We start from the raw sequence: 20,184 nt of genomic DNA, 5'->3' as shown, positions 1-20,184 counted from the left end.
GATTGTGGCCAACCCTAGATCGTGGCAAACTCTACTTTGGAAGGTATATTTTATATATAAAAAAAAAATCCTAGATTTTCTTATTAAATGGCACAAATGTAGATGTATATGTTCATATTATATGATATATGAATACATTAGGGTTTTTGTTTGGGAATAGTAGGGTTTTTTGAAAGGTGTTGTACAATGGTGTCGATAACCTTTAAAAATTGGGGTTTTTGTTGTTTTTCATTTGCTTGTCATCCATTTTGTATTTGAAGTTCTCAAGGGGGATTTTTCTCCACAACGGCAATAGGAATCAACTCAGTTTTGGTTTGGTTGGAGTTGTAGCTCTAACTGAGAGAGAGTGAGAGAGGGAATCTCTGATATAAAGTGAGAATGAGGAATGAGGTATGAAAGGCAATTGGGTATATATTGCTATTAAAGTGCATTTTTGTCTAAAATTTGGCAAAAATATTGACATGTGCCTTGCAACGAATGGTACTCAAACGGAAGGGTGCTCCTTGGGTAACGGTAGAAGATGGGGGGGGAGTGTATGGGCATTTTTAAAGATTAGGGAGTGTCCGTGTCTAAACTAAATAGATGAGGGGGTGTTTGTGTAATTTCACCAAAAAAAAATCAAGGTTGCCATGATTTTGCCCAGGAAACAAACGAGCCCAATCCACGTGCGGACGGTAGCAAAATCTATAGCCGTCCACCACGTGGGTATCCCAATCAATCAGACAGAACAGATATACTCATTGTCCCAGCCCAGCATCATATCTGACTTTTTTCAGAAACAAAACAGCTAAAAAACAAAAAAACGCCACTCACTCACGTCAGTGTTGGGGGATTACTATTAGGCTCTGTTTGGATTTTCTCAAAGGAAAATACTAACATCCGCCTTAAGGGCTGAAATAATATGTAAAAAATGCATTAATAATCGAAAAAAATGTATTGATAGTTGTGAAAGTATATTAATATCCGTGAGATATGTGTTGGTATTCAAACTTATTTAAAATCACCGTCCACTGAGCGGAGGTTAGCAAAACCGATTAGTTGGTCTCGGCTAGAGATAAGTAAATTGTGACAATTTGAAAAATTGCATTTAGCTTCTCCAACGCTACAATGGGCATTTTGACTACTCACTTGTCCTTTTCCCTGGCCACAGTGTAAAAGCAGAGATGGCGAATGATGTGATGTTTTCTCATGTGTTAAATAATTTTTCCTATTAATTGGATCTCATGTAGCCGGCCATTAGAGCAAAATGCAAAGTGCAAACTATACTTATTTGATCTTTTAAAGAGCCTGATGAACTTGTAGAAGGTGTGTTTGACTGAACATTTTGCCTAACAAGGTTCTAATAGAGAGCCTGGTGGAGATGTTCTTTGTGAATATTTTTGTCTTTAGTATTATCTCGGTCTGTGTTTGTTTGTTCACTTTCATTATTTCGCACTCCTTCAAATTTCTGTACATATCTTTCATTATGAATTTTTAAAAATATGTAATATGAATCTTATTTACTAGATTTCGATTATTAGTTTTGTTATATGAAAATTTTAAAATCCTGGAACTCATTGTAAATTAAAAGATATGAATAATTTAAAACATAACATGCGAAAGGCAAAAATGGACAAACAAAAAATGGATGGAGGGAGTAATACCCTTTATAAAGCTTTTGTCATAATTTCACGTTTGAAAGATTCTTCTCGTATAACTGACAGAACACATATATTTTTTTTTTCTTCTTCAAAGGAACAGAACATGGCCTTTTGGTAAGGTAAATATTTAAAAGTTAGTTTAAAATTTTTATAATTACGAAATATGTTCAAAGTATTTTGTTTTTATTAAGCAAGCTGAATTTAAATGAGTTTTAATTGAGACGGTATGGAACAGTTAATTTTTTTTTTTAAAAACAAGGAAGATAACAATATAGTCAAGACTAGTTCATGATTGAAATAGTTTGTGAAAAATAGTTCTCTCTCTCTTGTTATTATGACACCTGATTTGGATTTACTTTAGAAAACATTTTAACTAGAAAATGAAGAAAAATAAACATCTTTATTACCAAATAATAAGACATCAATAACAACCCAATTACAAAGGTGAATATGAAAGGAAGTGTATTAATATAATCTCCTTTTAATGTCCTGTGCCAAAAAAGGAGCAATACATAATCAAGTTTTTTCCCCCATTTTGGCGACAATGATACATTATCACATTGGCGGTTAATTGATTACAACAACGTATCGATGTTCTATCAACTCAAACCTGCAACGTCTCTCGTGGACAGAACGCCCTCTCTAAGACCGCATGCTAGAGCCTGGGATGCGTCAAGAAATTAGGCACAGTTTAATCTTTTGCAAAAGAAAAATTAAACAAAAAATTCGCGTTATCCACGTGTCAGAGAACCAATGCCTCTGGAGATCTCATGAACGGCCGGATTGAAGTTGAACCCCATGCAACCCAGCAACCCATGCTTGTAAGGCAAAACAGTCTTCCTCCTCATCTCCTCCGCCGCCGCCTTCTTCGCCGCGTAATGCCACTCGTGAGCCGACACCGCTCCTCTCCTCCTCACCCTACCTCCACCACCACCACTGCTCTCCGTCAACCCAAAACTCGACTCCTTCACGTCCTCACCACCACCACTCTTCTTCATTACCGAGTACTTCTTCAGTACTTCCTCCTCGTTACTCTTCTTCAGCCACAAATCTCTCAGCTTCCATTTCTTAGACGAGGAGTCTTTCGCTGTACTCGGTGGCAATGGATTCGAGAATTTTCTGCAGCTTTCGCTGAATTTGAACGGAGACAGAGATCTGGTTCCTCTCTGTTTCCGACTCGACACCGACGAATTGTACGTCCTCTCTCTTCCTCTTTCTCGTTTTTCTGTCCGTTCATTTCGATTCTCTTGAGACATCGGATTCTGTATTCCGTGAAAAGAGAGGTCGTACAGTTCTGTCTCCGCGGAATAAGAAGTACAATGACTCTGTTCGATTGGGGCCGCCAATTGTCCGGAATCGCACTTCTTATTCCGTGGAGACAGAACTTCTATCTGATTCTTTGTGTCAGACGGCGATTCCACTGAATTGGTAAGTCCATTTGGCGGCGGCGGCTTCAAAGGCTTGATTTTGCCGCCGTCGAAGAGCTCGTCGGCGGTCCTCTGTAACTGTCCGCTGAAATGGAATTCGAAGCTGTCGCCATCTTCGTGGTTGCTGGATTTATTATCTTGTGGTTTTGGAAGTGCGGGCTTCAATTCCCAACGGGAGGGAATTGTTGACGGAGAGCTGGCGGAGGTGGTGACGCCGCTTCCGTCGGGAGAGGTGTTGAAGGTGCGGGTGGGGCTGGTGGGGGCGGATGCGCTGTGGAAGTCCGAATTGACAGACGGTGACGGTATCATTATCACTTCCATATCTCCGCAAGTGGTTGCCTGTCGTACGTGTACGATTTGCTTAACAAGGTTTCAAACAGCGAAACCGCACCTCGTACTAACAGTAGCGATGTAAGGTAACAGGAGTATCAAACGATACGTAACACGAACAAAGAGCACTAAAAACGGCCGTACAGTATCGGCGGTATAACGGGCAAGTATCGGTTTGGAAACAGGTGATACGAATGTGAATGTTCAATAACACCCGTATGTCTAAATGTAATGATATCGGATGGCCGAAAAAACCCGCCGGTCTTTTGAAAACTGGCAATGTAGAATCCAGCGTAGTCCTATTTGTAGTGAAACTAGTGTTTGAATTTGGAAGTGTAGAATGTGGTCAGTTTTTTTTAGGTGAGAATCCAAATGCTAATTGATGGATGTCGCCAGATGAGGGTGCCCAGATTAAAGGTGATCCCCCTCTTACCGGTTGCTCACGTAAATTCCCAACCTCGTTTGTATTTGAATTTTAAAATGGTTGGTGAATGATGGCATTGGCTATTATCAGTACTGCTGTTTCATTTGATTGTGATGTTACTGTTTTTCTCCAACATCGAGGAAGTTTTGTTTGGGGTAGGGGTGCAAACAAGCCTAATTTTGAAGTGTTTAGTTTGGCTCGTTTATTAAATAAGGCTAGAACAACAACGAGTTTGAGCTCGAGCCCTTAATGAGGCGAGTATGGCTTATTTACTTAACAAGTTTCTTTAACGAGCCGAGCCAAGCTTTTGAGTGTTGGGCTCTATTTGTTTAGTTAACGAGCCCAAAACTTGAGCTCGAGCTCAATTACTACTAACAGAATCAAGTCGAGCTTTTGAGTTTTGAACTCGGTTCGTTTAATAAACGAGCTCAAAACTCGAGCTCGAGCTCAATTACTACTATTAGAGTCCAGCCGAGCTTTTGAGTTTTGAACTCGGTTCGTTTAATAAACGAGTCCAAAACTCGAGCTCGAGCTCAATTACTACTAATAGAGTTCAGTCAAGCTTTTGAGTTTTTGAGCTTGGTTCGTTTAGTAAACAAGCTCAATTACAAAACGAGTTGAGCCAAGTTGAACTTTAACGAATCGAGCTGAGCCACAAACCACTCGAGCGCGAGTAGCTGAAATTCGTTTGCAGCCCTAGTTTGGGGTAGCAAATAGCTCATCGAATTGAAACATTTCCGCACTGTGTTTGGTTGACAATTTTGGAGTTAAAATGTAAAAACACATGAATGGATGCGAGATCTCAAAGATAAGGGGAGACTTGAATGGGTCTCCTTGACTCTCTCATCCGAAGGAAAAAAAAAACTCACTCCTATTACTCACGGGTTGCCCCAAGTTTCTAAAAGTCTGTTCTGAACTCCCAATCTCACTTTTTTAAAGCAAACAGCTACGAACCAATTTAGGAGGAGAAAGAGAGAGTCTGACCAATTTTGGAGGAGAGAGAGAAAGTCTGACCAATTTCGGAGGAGAGAGAAGAGAGAGACAGGACCCCTTGCTTTTCAAGGGACCCACTACTTTTTGGTCCCCTTACTTTACAAAAAGTTTGCATTCAAAATAAACTTCCTGAAATAAAAGTTTAAAAAGATGAACCAAACACAATTAAGCTTATCTGTGCTACAAAAGGGAGGCCTTTTGATACGGTTATCTCAAACTTTCACTTCTTGAACAATTGCAAGCAATCCATCTTATTTCTTCAAGAATAATGGTTGCAGTAGGAAGATTCAGAAATGTATGGCATCCCCCTCATACTACTAATTTCCTGCTAGGAAATACTTGAACAGGGACAGAGCTCTCAGTGGCTCAGACTGTGTAGCTTGATGACCCGCGCCTCGAACTGTTGCAAACGTCAACACATCGTAAACCACCTTATGTCCTCCCACCTTCAAAATAATCCACACCAGTAGATAGACAAGCCAAAAAACAGATGTTAAGTAAATCAGGAAAGAACTTCCAAGAAATTAACAAAATGCACAGAAATAGCGAAAATCCTTAATGCATACTTCTCCAACATCGTCTAACCAAGGACGCCAAGGTTTAATCACTGTAAAATTTAAGGCACCGATGGAGTATCTAGTGCTAGACACTGGAACAACTGCATCCATATCGCCACTGTCCATGACATGTTCAGAAGATCCAGAGAGTTAGAAATCAAAGGAAACTGACAAGAAGAGAGTGCAATTTTGGTGTGGAAGAAACTATTCAATCCAAAAAATGTTCCCCAAGGTATGTTTTTAAATGAACGTGTGAGTTGATATATCATTGTTTAAAAAATATGGTTATTCTTGGAAATGTTGTACTACTGATCACTGTTAGCCTTTACCTTGGAAATGTTGGAGTGATACTGGGAAATTGAGCTGAATTACCTATAAAGAAGTATCCGAAGACCACCAGAGGCAAAGAGCCTTCTATATATTGGAAACATGGTAGATGGCCTATCCTCCCAAGCAGTAAGCACGACACTGAGAGAGAGAGAGAGAGAGAGAGAGAGAGAGAGAGAGAGAGAGAGAGTAATCATCTTCAAATAGACATGCATTCTTGAAATTTCAATGATTTAAACATAAGAAACTAGAATAAACAATAAAAAATGAAATTACTAAACCTGCAAGCTTCCCATGTGTAGGGCAGTTTTGTTCTATTGGCATGTAAAGCTTCCTGTACTTGAGGAAGATTGAGATAAGTGCGAACATAATTTCCTTCACAGGGATCAAAACCTCCGCGGCATTTGGGCTGTTTCCATGATTGATTGGAATTCAAACACTGGGGGGCGTAGATGTTGAATAAATCAATGTTACCAATTTCATTGCCGACACTCCCTCTAGTCTTGTTGCATTTTGGGCTGTTGGAGGAAAGGCAGTGCTCTATAAGTTCCTGATGAGTTTCATCCGAGATCAAGGCATGGCTCCAAGCGTAATCGTATCTTCCTCTTCGATCCGTTTCAAGGTCCAGTATCCCATTCCCTATCTACATTACATTTCACAAGAAAATGGTTATGTTCGTTCCATATGTGATTTTGTTGGACTAGTTTTGTAAACCATATTATCATGATTTTCTGAAAGTCATATAACTGAGAGAGAGAGAGAGAGAGAGAGAGAGAGAGAGAGAGAGAGAGAGAGAGAGAGATTTGTACCATTATACCCTTAAGTTGGATCATTGAGGTAGGGTCTGCCTCTTTGTTACCATTGATAATGATATCTGTAAGCTCTGGGATGTAGAACCCTGCAAATAAAAAAGCCTATAACAACAAATATGTCATTAACTAGCTGGACAACAAACTTTAAGCCTGGGAGGGCACCCCAAATACAAATTCTGCTGATATGGGGACCTTAATGGTTAACTTGCCCTCGTTTGCTGTTCTAACCTCTGTCCCACTGTTCTAGTTCTATCACCTTTCAGAAGTTGAATCCGTAGGTAAACTTTATCACGGCACACCACAATTTGTAAGAATAAAGGAACCCCTTACCACTAGAAGGGTGGGTCAGAAGGTAAGAACGGAGAATGGGGACGGTATCCCAAGCTCTTGAATAAGTGGCATTTGGATATTTATTTCTGTTGTTCATTTTCCGTTTGATAAAATATATCCAAAAAGCAGGCCAATGGTACTCCAGCTCATGTAGTTAGGTTCAAATCCTCCCATCCCCTTCCCTTTCCCTTATACTAACCTAGAGAAAGAACTTCGGGTGTCAGAAAATAGGGTACCTGCATAACTTTCTCCTGCAATATAGAAGTCCCTATCCTTGTACTGCGGGTATCTTCTGAACCAATTCAACAGGAAGGTGTATGCATCCTGAGCTGGAAAAAATAGACTAAGAGTGTCATAGTGTAATCGTTTCTAGGGTAGGATTGTGGGGGCTGTGTTTGTGTCTACGGATCTTCAGTTCCCAAAGTCCCAGTCCTCGTATCCTAATACACTCTTAACCATGCTATGAGATGAGAGAATCTCTACATACACAATCACAAGATGTGATCATGTAGCTGGCAGTGCATTAGGCAAAGAATAGAGATTTTGGGTTAGATGATCCCAATCTGCGCAATAACATAATTACCTGTCCAGTTATCCCCGGAAAAGTTGTAATCGGTTGTTGTGTTGGAGTAGGAGAATCCAACCCCTGCTGGGGACTCCACAAACAACACATTCGCAACTGCATTCGAAAGTAGCAGGGGCATTAACATAGCATGTAAATTGCCAAGTACTAGAACTTAAGGCTGCCTTTGTTTTGCCAATAAACACTAGATTCGCAACTGCAATCTAGTGTTTCGCAGATCGAACTTGCAAAAAAATAAAATATAGCAACAGACTTTTAACAAAGCCCAATGCTTCAACTTTGGACACACAAAACAAACAAGCATTTTTAATCCTGCACTAACCCAAAACCAACAAGAATAATATCTAATGAACCATAATTAGAGTCCACAACCATATACCCAGAAAAGTTTACCACAACCAGATTCCCAAAAATAAGGACAACATTTCTCCGAAGATGTTTTTTATGTTGAAACACATAGAGCCCAAAGATGAAACAGCCTACGCAGAAGCAAGAATTGTTTTTCTAGTACTACTCATCTTAAATTTAATGGATATTCAGCCATTAGATCATTTCTCGAGTTTCTCATTTCCCAAAAATTCTCATATGAGCTAGAGTACATTGGAAAAGAGATAAACAGAAAAATGATAGGCATAGAGGATATAATAGTATAACACTCAGCCCACCTTCAGTCCAAGTATGTTCTCTTGCATAAAGCGTTATACCATCAGGGTTTACACCAAAAGGCCCAATCTCTACCATGGCACCTATCCCAAGTGATGAACAACCTGGCCCTGTAATGCCAATAAAAACAAATTAATCTGACTTCATAGGCATTACTACCTCAAAATTTACAGGGAGAGAGAGAGAGAGAGAGAGAGAGAGAGAGAGAGAGAGAACCTCCATTTAGCCAAAGAACAAGTGGCTTGGAAGAGGCATTAAGGGAAGCCTCAACAAAATAATAGAAAAGACTTCGGCCTTTGGATTCATCAACGTTCACATACCCTGAATATTGCTTGAAATTCAACCCGGAGGGCTGACCTGGAAGCCCACCTTGAATTAGATCATCCTCCATCTTTCCCACTTGATCATAATATACATCATCACCACCACTCAAGCTATTTGACACCACATTCAAGTTATGATCATCAACTTCAAGTCCCTGAGATGGGTTTTTAGAATACTCCCACAAGGCCATGAGTCTACCCGCTTGGTCCATTGGATAGCCATGGCTAATGCCATGGACCATCACCATCATCATCATCAACATCACCATAATGGAAAGGAAGAAGTGTATGAGATTTGCAGAGAAGATATGTTCATGGTTCTTCCCCATTGATGATGAGAGCAAGGAGGTAGACTTTGTGAATGTACAAAAACTTGCTATTTATATTTGGAGAATGCTTTACCAACTCGATATGATACTAGGAAATAGAATCATAACTATGCTCAAATTCAGAATCATGGAAATGAGCTAATTTAATTATGCCCACATTCAAGATTATTGTGATCTGCAGAATTCATTCGAAATTTGATTACATATGGAAATCCATTCAAGTCAGTCAATACCCATTGTATTGAAGTCCAATCATAACTATGCTCAAATTCAGAATTATGGATAAAAAAACTATCCTGTTCCATCTATACCTGCTAAAACTTTGGAATACTCTTTGCATTTCACATTCGAGGAAGAACTTTTGAAGTTCAAATTCACATTTAGATTATGTGGTGGAAACGCGTAGATTATGTCAAATAGTTGTTAGAAACCAGTATATTGCAGATCTTTTCTAGCAACCAGAGTGTTTAGTTTCAAGTGAGCCACAGAAGCATGAAAATTTTGTGTTGTTATACAGTAAATCCATTGACGCAGTAAATGGACTGAATGTCATCAACCGAATTGAAAATCATCAATGATTTCACTTGAATCAAGTCGACCATCAGTAAATCATTTTTGGTCACTCGGATTGTATTTTCATGCAATGTCATCAACCGAATTGAAAATCATCAATTATTTCACTTGAATCAAGTCGACCATCAGTAGATCATTCTCGGTCACTCGGACTGTATTTTCATGCAATGTTCAATGACTATATAATATAATCGTCATTGTGATTACTTGGTATATGCAATCGAAGGGAGAGAACAACAAATTCTTTCGTTATGACGTTATCTACAGAAGTATAAGTTCATCAAATCCAATATTTCCTCATCTCAGCTAGAAATATGGAGTGGCCGTTCAATACAATAATTTCAGATTTTCACTTACTTTAACATGATTGCAAGCAATCCATCTTATTTTCACAAGAATAGTAATTGCAGATACAAGATTAAGAAATGTACGAGCAGTTCCAGGAGCAGCAGTTTGAGATCTGCAGAAAATAATAGCTGTCATGCCCAACCCGTGGCATCCCTTCATTAGAGGTTTCGAAATACTAATGTCCTGCTAGGAACTTCTTGAATAGGGCCAGAGCTCTCTGTGGCTTAAACTGTGGGACTTGATGACCAGCGCCTCGAACTGTTGCAAATGTTAATCCGTTGTAAACCACTTCATATCCAGCCACCTACAAAAATAACACACACCAGTTGATGCTCAACTCAAAAAGAAAAGAAAAGAAAGGATAATGATAGGAGAAAATACGAAGTAAAATTATCAGAATGCATAGGATATATAAAAAGCCTTAATTCATACTTCTCCGATAGCATCCAACCACGGATGCCAAGCTTTGACAACTTTAAGATTTAAGGCCTCAATGGAGTACCGAGTGCTAGACACCGGAACCACTGCATCCACGTCGCCACTGTCGATCACATGTTCACAAGATCCAGAGAGTTAGAAATCAAAGGAAACTGATAAGAAGAGTCTGCCATTTTGGTGGGGAAGAAATTATCTGATCCAAAAACTAATCCACCAGGTCTTTTCTGCATTAGACAAACATGAGTTGATATTTCACTTTTTTATATAGTTTTCTTGGACATGTCGTACTACTATTGGTCATTGTTAGCCCTTTCCTTTGAAATGCTGTAGTAATTATGATAAGAAGAGCTGAATTACCTATAAAGAAGTATCCGAAGACCACCAGAGGCAATGAGCCTTCTATATATTGGAAACACGGTTGATGGCCTATCCTTCCAAGCAGTAAGCACAACACTGAGAGAGAGAGAGAGAGAGAGAGAGAGAGAGAGAGAGAGAGAGAGAGAGAGAGAGAGAGAGAGAGAGAGAGAGAGAGAGAGAGAGAGAGAGAGACATTAACCATCTTCAAATAGATATGCATTCTTGAAATTCTTTTGATGCACAAGAACAAGATGATTTAAACATAGAAAAAACTAGAGTAAACAATAGGATTATAGGAAATAAAACTAAACCTGCAAGCTTCCCATGTATAGGGCAGTTTTGTTCTGTTGGCATGTAAAGCTTCCTGTACTTGAGGAAGATTGAGATAAGTCCGAACATAATCTTCCTCACAGGGATCATAACCTCCGCGGCATTTGGACTGTTTCCACAATTGAGAGGAATTCAAACACTGGGGGGCGTAGATGTTGTATAAATCTATGTCACCCATTTCATCACCGATTCTCCCTCTAATTTCATCACATTTTGGGCCGCTGGAAGTAAGGCAGTTCTCTATAAGACCCCGATGAGTTTCATCCGAGATCAAGGCATGGCTCCAAGTGTAATCATATCTTCCTCTTCGATCTGTTTCGAGGTTCATTACACCGTTTCCTATCTACATAACATATCATCAAAAAATGGTTATGTTCATTTCGTACTTATTTATTGTCATGGTTTTCTCAAAGTAGCATGAGAGAGAGAGAGAGAGAGCGCTTTTTGTACCATTATCCCCTTAAGTTGGATAATTGAGGAAGGGTTTGCCTCTTTGTTGCCTTTGATAATAGTATCTGTCAGCTCTGGGATGTAGAACCCTGGAAATAAAACAGCCTTTAGATAAGGGTTTCAGATGTTCGCTATACTAACACCTCTATCCCACCCTTCTAGTGCTATAACCGATCACAAGTTGAATCCATAGGTAATTCTATCACCGCACATCACCATATTTGAAACTTAGTTTAGTCCATTACTACTAGAAGGTTAAGTCAGATGATTAGAACAGAGAATGGGGACAGAATCCCAAGCTCTTGAATACATGGCTTTTCGAACGGCCATGTAAAATGCATGCCTCAGGAAATGAATCATGTAGATATTCTTGCATATCTATGTCTATCATCCACTTCCTGTCTGTTCAAAATATATCCAAAAGTAGGCCAATGGTTCTCCAGCTCATGTGGTTGGGTTCAAACTCCCCACATCCCGCTTCCCTTTCCATTAGATTATGTTAAAGAAATAACTTCTGGTGTCAGAAAAAAAGGTACGTACCCGCATAACTTTCTCCAGTAATGTAGAAGTCCCGATCCTTGTACTGCGGGAATCGTCTGAACCAATTTAATAGGAAGGTGTATGCATCCTGAGCTGAAAAAATACGATGAGTGTCATATTCAGAAGGTGGGCAATCCTTCAGTGAAGACCTAACTAGTGGCTTAATTCACACACTCCCAAATCGTTCTTTCTATTTAGATGTATGATCGGATAAGAAATAATCCAAAGTTCCCTGCGCTCATATTACAGAGTGCCTTGACCTAATGCACTCACAATCACACTATGGGATGAGAATCACCACATACACAATCACACGATAACTTAATTACCTGTCCTTTTATCCCCGGACAAGTTGTAATCCGACGTAGTGTTGGAGTAGGAGAATCCAACTCCTGCTGGGGACTCCACAAACAAGACATTCGCAACTGCAATCGAAAGTAGAAGAGGCATTAATACTAAAACATGTAAGTTGCCAAGTACTAGAACTTAAGGCTGCCTTTGTTTTGTAATAGAAAATGTTACTCGTAGTGTTAGGCTGATCAAACTTGCAAAAAAAACAAGCGCATCAACAAAATTTTGACAAAGCCCAATGCTTCAACTTTGGACACACACAAAACCAACAAAGCATTTTATCAAGCAGTTAATAAGCATATCCTGCAATTGTTACACAGTCTTAGGTAGAACTCAACCCCAATGCTAGGTATTGAAGTGAGGTGTCCTCGCGCTTTTATTTTTCATATTACTTTGGTACACAGACGATGTGGGACTTTGCTTCGCAGCACTAACCCAAATCAAGTAAGAATAATCTCTACAAACAATTCACATTTGATTTAAGGTTAGTATTGAGGACATTGGGTGGGTATGTTATTTTTCAAATTTGAGAGCAAAACAACTTGCAAAGAAGAAGAAAAAAATTACTACAACCAAACACCCGAAAATAAGGACAAATGTCTTTCAGAAAACATTTTTTACGTCGAAACAAATAGCGCCCAAAGGCGACACAGCCTACATTCAGAAACAAGACTCATTGGACTTTCTGTACTACTACTTTTTCTTACTATCAATCGATTTTCAGCCATTTGATCATTTCTATGAGTTTCTTCTCATTTCCCTATACTCTCATATTAGCTGGAGTACATTGGAACAGAGAGAGAAAGAAAAATGGAAGGCATAAAGGATAATAATTTAGTAACACTTAACCCACCTTTGTTCCAAGCATGTTTTCTTGTATAAAGCGTTTTACCATCTGGTTTCACACCAAAAGGCCCAATCTCTACCATGGCACCTATCCCAACTGATGAACAACCTGGCCCTGTAATTCCAACATTCACATATTAGTTCAGTATTAGTCGAAGTGGGCAGAAGCTGGCCGCGACAACCAAATATTGAAACATATTATTAAATATAATAAAAATAATCCTACTTCATGGGCATTAATACCACAAAATTATGGAGAGAGAGAGAGAGAACCTCCATTAAGCCAAAGAACAAGTGGCTTGGAAGAAGGATTAAGGGAAGCCTCGACGAAATAATAGAAAAGACTTCGGCCTTTGGGTTCATCAACACTCACGTACCCTGCATATTGCTTGAAATTCGACCTGGAGGGCTGGCCCGGAAGCCCGCCTTGAATTAGATCATCCTCCATCTTCCCCACTTGATTATCATGATACCCTACTTCATCACCAATCAAGCTATTTGACACCATGTTCAAGTCATGATCATCAACCTCAACTCCCTGAGTCGGGTTTTCCGTATAATCCCACAAGGCACTGAGTCGACCCGCTTGGTCCGACGGATGGCCATGGCTATGGCCATGGACAACCATCACCACCACCACCATCATCATCATAGTGGAAAAGAAGAAGTGGTTGAGACTTGCTGAGAAGAAATGTTCATGGATTTTCTCCATTGATTATAAGTGGAAGGAGGTAGTTGGGAATGACAGTGTACACGAACTAGCTATTTATAGTTAGAGGATTCTTGACCAAACTTTCTTTTTCTTGATCGGCTTGTGTGTTGTAGGGGATAAAACCCCTTGGTCCCGTTTCCCTTATTTTGTACTGCCTTTCGGCAGTTGTGTGGTGTCTGAGTGAGACAGTGAGACAGTGAGAGGCAGAGAGAGAGAGTGTGAGCGGAGAGGCTCCCCTTCGGGGGAGCGGGGCTCCTTGGAGATGCCCAGAGAGACTGTCGGAGAGCCACTAGAGTGAAAAAGAGATAGAGGAGTGGTGGCAGCCGGGTTGTGGCGCAGCGGGAGGTTTTTTCATGTAAATTGTATTTGTTTTGTGAATAATACAATTACGGAGTCTTTCTTCGGATATCTCTCGTTTGTGCTTGGTTTGTTTGCGTGCTTGTACTTGGGGTGCGGAATCGGGGTCGGGGTCTCGATTCAGCAGTTGATGTGTAGAATTACTCTTCTACCCTTCTAAAAAAAATATTATTATGCTAGAAGACAAATTAGAACTAGTGACGGATTCGGGAAATCTACGGGGAACATTTTTCAATCATAATCTTGATAAAAATTCTCACGAGTAATTAAGCGCAACCGAATAATGTCAAACTTAAATATTTTTCACTACGGGCGGAAAATTATAGGCACCTGTTAAAAAAAGAAAGTTCCCAACACGGTCACGAAAATTAAAATACTCTACCCATGGAAAGGGTGAATATTAATTTAATACTTTAAGGAAATATTGAAAAGAAAATACATAGAAATTCAGGGGTGATAGAATGATACACGAGTGATACAATTTTTACTAGCCGTTCATAAAGTGTGTCAAGATAGAAAAAGTATACGTTTGAAAAGGTATTGGAATCTAATGAAAATGGATCAAAACTTTTTGACATTTTGCGTCTCTAAAGCACTACACGATTTCAACTGGAAAAGTGCTAATCACAATGGATTCTTTAGAGAAAGTGCAGGGATAATCCTAGAGAAAGAAAAAAAAAATGTATAGCACCTTAAAGCAGGAATTATTGGGAAAACAGTCGTTAAAATCGATTGTACAGATTGGTCATGGAGTCGAGCTCGTTCTTATTTTTTATGCTTGGTGTCCGGCCTAGTTTACGCACACCTCGACTAATCCTGAGAACCTAATCCCACCGTCCACTAGCAAGGAACCCAGTTAAAGACGGGGCACCAAAGGAGTTGATATCACCTGAGATGCTTCGAAACTGAGACATTAAGAGGGAGCATATCTCTAAGTTTCATGTCTTGACCACCGGGCCAACCGGTGTTAAGTCAAGTCAAGCCAGTTGCTCCCTTCAACGGGTCTAAACTTTGTTCAAATATGCTTCATGATTTGTTTGTCTCACCTAATATGATGATAGTTGGCCCCTTTCGCCCAGGGGACACGGTCGGAGAACAATGTCGGGAAAAATGGTAGTCCATCTCCAGTTTGCCGGCCGATAAGATCTCTCTCGACTATAGTTGAATGGAAGTTTAGTTTCATTTCCTAAGTTATCCTAGCATAGCTAAAAATTGTCTTGACCTCAACAAAATGATTTCTTTTAACATTGGTGAAAGAGATTTTCTGGCTAATCCAGCAAAGAGAAGAGAGTAATTTCAGGACCACCTCTTTCCCTTTCAGGCATACAAAAAAGCTACTCCTTTGAGAGTATTATCCACAGCACCAGATAGACAGCAGACTCCACTATAGCTACATTGAGACCAAAGCTGAAGTCGTCAAGCATGCTCTGGGCAGTAAGGATTAGGTTTAGCCCCACCAAGTGGCTTCGGATATTTAAACCTAAGCATTCAGCAAGATGTTCAAATCCTCTTGACACTGCCAAAATAGAGTGCCCAAATAGAACTGGCTAAGAACATATAAAAGTAAGAAGTAATGAATACCTCCCACATTTTCATCTTATGGTCTACTCCTACATGGTTTGCCCAACACGATGAAGTTCTACTTGCAACGAAAGTCTCGAATAGGATAGGAAAGAATTCTTTCCAGCATAAGAAAGACGATGCAAAAGCGAAAAATCAATAAGATGAACAAGTGTACCATTGGAAATCCTTTACGCAAAAACCATCCGTGGCTTACAAATGGGAACTTTACAATATCTAGACAATGGCTATCCAAAACTTGTCTACTGTGTTTCTTCTAAATGAAACGAAAAAATTCAGGGTAATCGAAAAATACAACAAAAACAAAGATTGCCGGGTGAATCTGCTGTGTTTTGCTTTGTGTAGCAGCTCAACTACGTCTCTACCCGACATGGAAGAAAAAAGTTTAGTGAATAACGACGTTGGATGGGGGCAGCTTGGAAGCAAAGGGTAACTTCTATGGCCAAAATCTCAGCAAGTTGGGTTGTATTATTGGCTCCTTTCCCTAAATAAATAAAGAATTAAGTTATGTAATCCTACATTTACAGGGAGTGCAGACTCTACATCTTGTAATCCGAATGGAGGAAGCTTTCATACGGTGTTCCCTTTAGTGTATTCTGAATATCATCCCAGTTCTCCACCTGTTGAGACAAGGAACCTTTGTGTATCTTCACTTGTCGACTCTTTAGATCCATCTGAGGAACCCTTAGTAAGTCTAGGACGTCTAGCAGTTTCTGCAACATAAATGGAACAACGGTGACATTCTCTGTGGATGAAAAACAAAGATCAGGTTTGTTGTTTTTTAAATGTCTTACCGTGCGATTTTTTATGATGTCCTCATAGTAAAGGATAATGTGTCGAGTGCTGTTGAAGTATTGTAAAGCTTTGGCAGTCATCTCTTCTACTTGTCTCAGATTTGGGATAATCAACGTTGTATTGATCATAGGTTTGTATCTTGCAAGTATTTCTGCCTGCAATACATTCACTAGGTCATGATATAAGAGAGAGAGAGAGAGAGAGAGAGAGAGAGAGAGAGAGAGAGAGAGAGAGGACCTCATGGGGTGAATGCACATGAGATTTATGTGTTCCATTCAGTGGCTTAGCATTTTGATCATAAGAGTTCGCAAGTATTGAAATCATTCTGCGCAGAAGATTTCTTCTAAAGAGAAAAATGGCAGAAACGCCCTTTGTGTTGAAATATTCTGCGATTTCTTCATGATGCTGCATTAAACCCTGCATTCAAAATTATAAAAGTAAGGTTAATCTACTGTGGTTACATCCCAAAAAACATGCCTGGTGCTAAGGAAGTAAGTAATATGGACTGAATACCAGCATAGGTAGCTAATGGGCTAGTCTGCCATGCTGTGTAATTGCAATCTTCTGTTTCGTTGTTTGCTAAATAATAGTCTGGTGTATTGCCAAAAAGCAAGATTTCATAGGTTGCCAAACACACTTAAGCTAAACATCACAGCCAACCACTGAACCACGGACCTCATACTTGGGCAGTAACTGGGTAGATATGATCCAAAAGAAGGGTCATAAACACCAACACACCAGAAGCAAAATTAAGTCGATGGGGCAGTTCACCTTGATTGAGCTAAACTTATCTTTGGATACAATGTGGAGACTCCAATGTGCAAGAAGGTGTGGTAAAGACCTCTAAATCCTCTGTCAACCAATCCAGATGTTTTGACTAGAGCCTAGAGGCATTAAATGATCGCTAGAATGATGGCTCAAATATTACTGCACATTGACTGGACTAATCAATTGTTGAGATAATTCAATCAGCAAATCCAAAGTTGAGTTCAAGGGGGAAAAAGTTAAAACAACTATGATACTTTAGTCTAGTATGTCTCTGCCAGGGTAAAATGGCATAATTGTAAACATTATTAAACAATTATCAATTCAGTGCTTGTCTTGCCTCTTGCCAAGAATTGTTGAACAACTGAAGAAAGAGTAACCAAACCAAACTGAGCCTTGTGTTCCAATCAATTGGGGTCCGCTATATGAATCCTATTAAGATATGATATTAGCAACCGCTAATCTTAAGAGTCATGACATGTTTTGCCAAACAAGAAAACTGATGAACTACTTTTAACACATCTCTCACCTGATTAAGCATCCACTTTAAGCCAACAGCAGCTGTACATTCATTCTTGGAAGCACTAGTCAACCAGTCCAGATTGTAGATATTATCCAGAGTTTGAACGATTGTTGAGATATTACTCCTCCTGACTTTAACTGAGAAAATTTCTCCATTGGAACTTATGTTTGAATGGCTATTTAGCAATGTCTCAAACCATCCACTCCCTGATCTCTGCGTAGACAGTATGGCAAAATATCTCACTGGGTTGCATCTACACTCAGCCCTAATTATGATTATACACATCATCATATATCAGTACAGTACATCCAATATGAAACCTGGAACTACAACATGTAATGTCTTACGCTTACCTGCTGAAAGTTTTGGGTTGTGGATAGTGCACATAAGCTCTTTCCCATGCCTCTATTTTAGGCGGCTCACACGGCCTTTGGACCACTTCGATATTAATGAGTCCACCATTTGTGCGGATACTGACTTGCTTTAGGCAGATTGAACATATATAAAGACCGCATAACATTGAGAATGTCAAGACAATCATTCTCAACGCCAATGGTGATTTCGTTGGCGCCTTTATGGTTAGTATATCCTGAAAATTTAAAAGAATCCGATAAACTGAAATATTGCAGGCTTCCGGGTAATCAAGATATATCATCCCAAATAAGAAGGCATGTGCAGGTTTTCGTGTAATCATCACAACAGCGTCAAAAAATGGTAAGGGGGTACTTTCTATTTACCAAGAAAAACTCCTACTAATTGAGACAAAAGGAAAGCCTGCACAGATGCTTCTCTAATGTTAGGAAAGAGGCAAGAGAGCAATTGCAACAATAACAAATAACCTAAAAAAATTCATGAAATTGTCAACGGACTTCAATCGATAATCCGACGTAATTGAGCTATCGAAACTGCAATAAAGCTACAAAATGCGGAGAAAACAATGAACATTACAATTACAGACAAGAAATAAGTGTTCATTTGCTGAAACGTGCGAAATCAAATCCAGAGCAAAGGACGAAAACACGCAAGCAATCATAATAACTAAAAAGAATATGGGTTTGCTGATATTGAACAGCTTAGGCGAAAATTGCTCGATTATATTCTGAACCCAGATCAGAAATCACACGCACGATATAAAAAAACCAGTCAAAAGTAACAGCTAAAAGGAAATCAAAATAATAATAAGTCGCCTAAATACTTCACATTTGACAATGCGCATGGCATATTAATGAAGATCAAAATGGGGACAAAGAAAGAAATTAATCCAAAAAATACCTTGATGAAGTGCCAGATATCGGCGGCCATATGGTTTGCTTCAAAAAGGGAGAGAAAGAGAGAGCATTTGGGGAGCTCAGATTCGAAGACCCATCTTTCCCGTTTTCTTTTTTTTTTTTGACCGCTTTATTGATCAGATTTCTTTCCCCTTAACCTACGTGTTTGTTTATTAGGAGGAGTATTATTATGGAAAGAAAAGAGACAAATGGGTGGAAAGATGAGCAAAATACACGGAGCGTGGGGATTGTTAAGAAGCTTTTCCCCGTGAAAAAAGATAAGCAGTATGTGATGATTATTGATGATTATGATTGTGAGACGGGTCGACCGTTGCACGCTGTTTACTTCCTTCAGATTCACACCTCTCTCTCTCTCTCTCTCTCTCTCTCTCTCTCTCCCCTCCGTCTCTCTCTCCGGAATCTAGTACGGTAGGATCTGATGAATGCAAAAATATTGGGAAAGTCGAAGAAGACGAGAGATTTGAAAACCACGTCGTTTGGAACAGCACCTTACCGTTCGATTAGTTTAATTTTTCAGGACGCGTTTGGAACCTCGGAGAAAGAGAAGATGGGGTTTTGTAAAGAAACGAAAATTACTAGTAGGGGACAAATAGTGGAGTAATTTAAAAAAAATATATATTTTTGGGAGAAATTTAAGCCCTTCAATTTATTTATTTTCCATCCCCAATGGGTGCCCTATTTGAGATTTTTTTTTTTTCATTTTTCAAGGATGCCCTGTTGCAGAATTTGAAGGCTAAACAGTCCAGCATAGGAAGCAAGTGACTTCTTTTTTCCTTTTTTCTCATTTTTTTTGGAGGGTAAAATGGAACTTACTAAGGCTGAAAATTTAGCCCTAAAGAGTCCGAATTAATGAACTTAGCAACAAAAGGAGGAGGAACATCAAAGCATCGTAAATTTATCCGCGTAATGAATGGCTTCACCTTCTGGTGTATTTTGCTTTTTACCTTTCCTAATATTTGTTTTGCACATAAAAGTTGTTCGTTTAACGACCGAACTTTTGTTGTAATAATACGATATGATTTGCGTGGGTCACAAACGACTTTAAGACTTGGATGAGGACGAGGATTTAATTACACCTATGCTAGAAGAATACTAGGGACATGTTTGAATTTTCTTTTCTTTGCTACTTTAGAAAAAGGTCTAGCATCCTAAAGTTTTCCACCAACCATGCCTTTTTACTCCCTCCTTCCT

The 20,184-nt window shown here is 39.4% G+C and overlaps 3 protein-coding genes across 3 annotated transcripts; all 3 read right to left on the bottom strand.

Moving 5' to 3' along the window:
• Window positions 1–2,255: 2,255 nt before the first annotated feature.
• Window positions 2,256–3,987, bottom strand: LOC131307828 (uncharacterized). Its single transcript, XM_058334527.1, has one exon. The coding sequence runs from the start codon at window positions 3,386–3,388 to the stop codon at window positions 2,372–2,374; it is 1,017 nt and encodes a 338-aa protein (XP_058190510.1). The 5' UTR covers window positions 3,389–3,987; the 3' UTR covers window positions 2,256–2,371.
• A 924-nt stretch (window positions 3,988–4,911) lies between these two features.
• Window positions 4,912–13,974, bottom strand: LOC131307168 (uncharacterized). The gene is made up of 19 exons (XM_058333578.1): window positions 13,245–13,974; window positions 12,979–13,086; window positions 12,104–12,199; window positions 11,775–11,867; window positions 11,235–11,323; window positions 10,766–11,127; window positions 10,455–10,550; window positions 10,092–10,200; window positions 9,836–9,963; window positions 9,050–9,096; window positions 8,303–8,785; window positions 8,089–8,196; window positions 7,424–7,519; window positions 7,077–7,169; window positions 6,508–6,596; window positions 5,980–6,341; window positions 5,744–5,839; window positions 5,381–5,489; window positions 4,912–5,260 (listed from the first exon to the last, which is right to left on the bottom strand). Exons 1-19 carry the CDS (start codon window positions 13,681–13,683, stop codon window positions 5,132–5,134), a joined length of 3,132 nt encoding a protein of 1,043 aa, XP_058189561.1. The 5' UTR covers window positions 13,684–13,974; the 3' UTR covers window positions 4,912–5,131.
• A 1,786-nt stretch (window positions 13,975–15,760) lies between these two features.
• Window positions 15,761–19,514, bottom strand: LOC131308392 (uncharacterized). Its single transcript, XM_058335318.1, has 6 exons — window positions 18,977–19,514; window positions 18,058–18,293; window positions 17,711–17,969; window positions 16,654–16,833; window positions 16,416–16,571; window positions 15,761–16,334 (listed from the first exon to the last, which is right to left on the bottom strand). The coding sequence occupies exons 1-6, from the start codon at window positions 19,004–19,006 to the stop codon at window positions 16,161–16,163; spliced, it is 1,035 nt and encodes a 344-aa protein (XP_058191301.1). The 5' UTR covers window positions 19,007–19,514; the 3' UTR covers window positions 15,761–16,160.
• Between the last annotated feature and the right edge of the window lie 670 nt (window positions 19,515–20,184).

The sequence above is a fragment of the Rhododendron vialii genome, chromosome 11a, assembly GCF_030253575.1.
Source record: "Rhododendron vialii isolate Sample 1 chromosome 11a, ASM3025357v1".
Lineage (NCBI taxonomy): Eukaryota > Viridiplantae > Streptophyta > Magnoliopsida > Ericales > Ericaceae > Rhododendron > Rhododendron vialii.
Note: the sequence above shows the minus strand (reverse complement) of the source record. Positions and strands in the feature narration are given on the sequence as shown.

Coding starts and splice junctions, on each gene's coding strand:
- LOC131307828 (XM_058334527.1), bottom strand. CDS start 3,388: ATGGAAGTGATAATGATACCGTCACCGTCTGTCAATTCGGACTTCCAC.
- LOC131307168 (XM_058333578.1), bottom strand. CDS start 13,683: ATGGAGAAAATCCATGAACATTTCTTCTCAGCAAGTCTCAACCACTTC. Junction 11,324..11,774: donor TACTGGAGAAAGTTATGCGG/GTACGTACCTTT, acceptor TTTTATTTCCAG/GGTTCTACATCCCAGAGCTG. Junction 5,490..5,743: donor CTTCGGATACTTCTTTATAG/GTAATTCAGCTC, acceptor TGTCATGGACAG/TGGCGATATGGATGCAGTTG.
- LOC131308392 (XM_058335318.1), bottom strand. CDS start 19,006: ATGGCCGCCGATATCTGGCACTTCATCAAG. Junction 18,294..18,976: donor ATATCTGGCACTTCATCAAG/GTATTTTTTGGA, acceptor TTAAATTTTCAG/GATATACTAACCATAAAGGC. Junction 16,335..16,415: donor ACATCATAAAAAATCGCACG/GTAAGACATTTA, acceptor TTTATGTTGCAG/AAACTGCTAGACGTCCTAGA.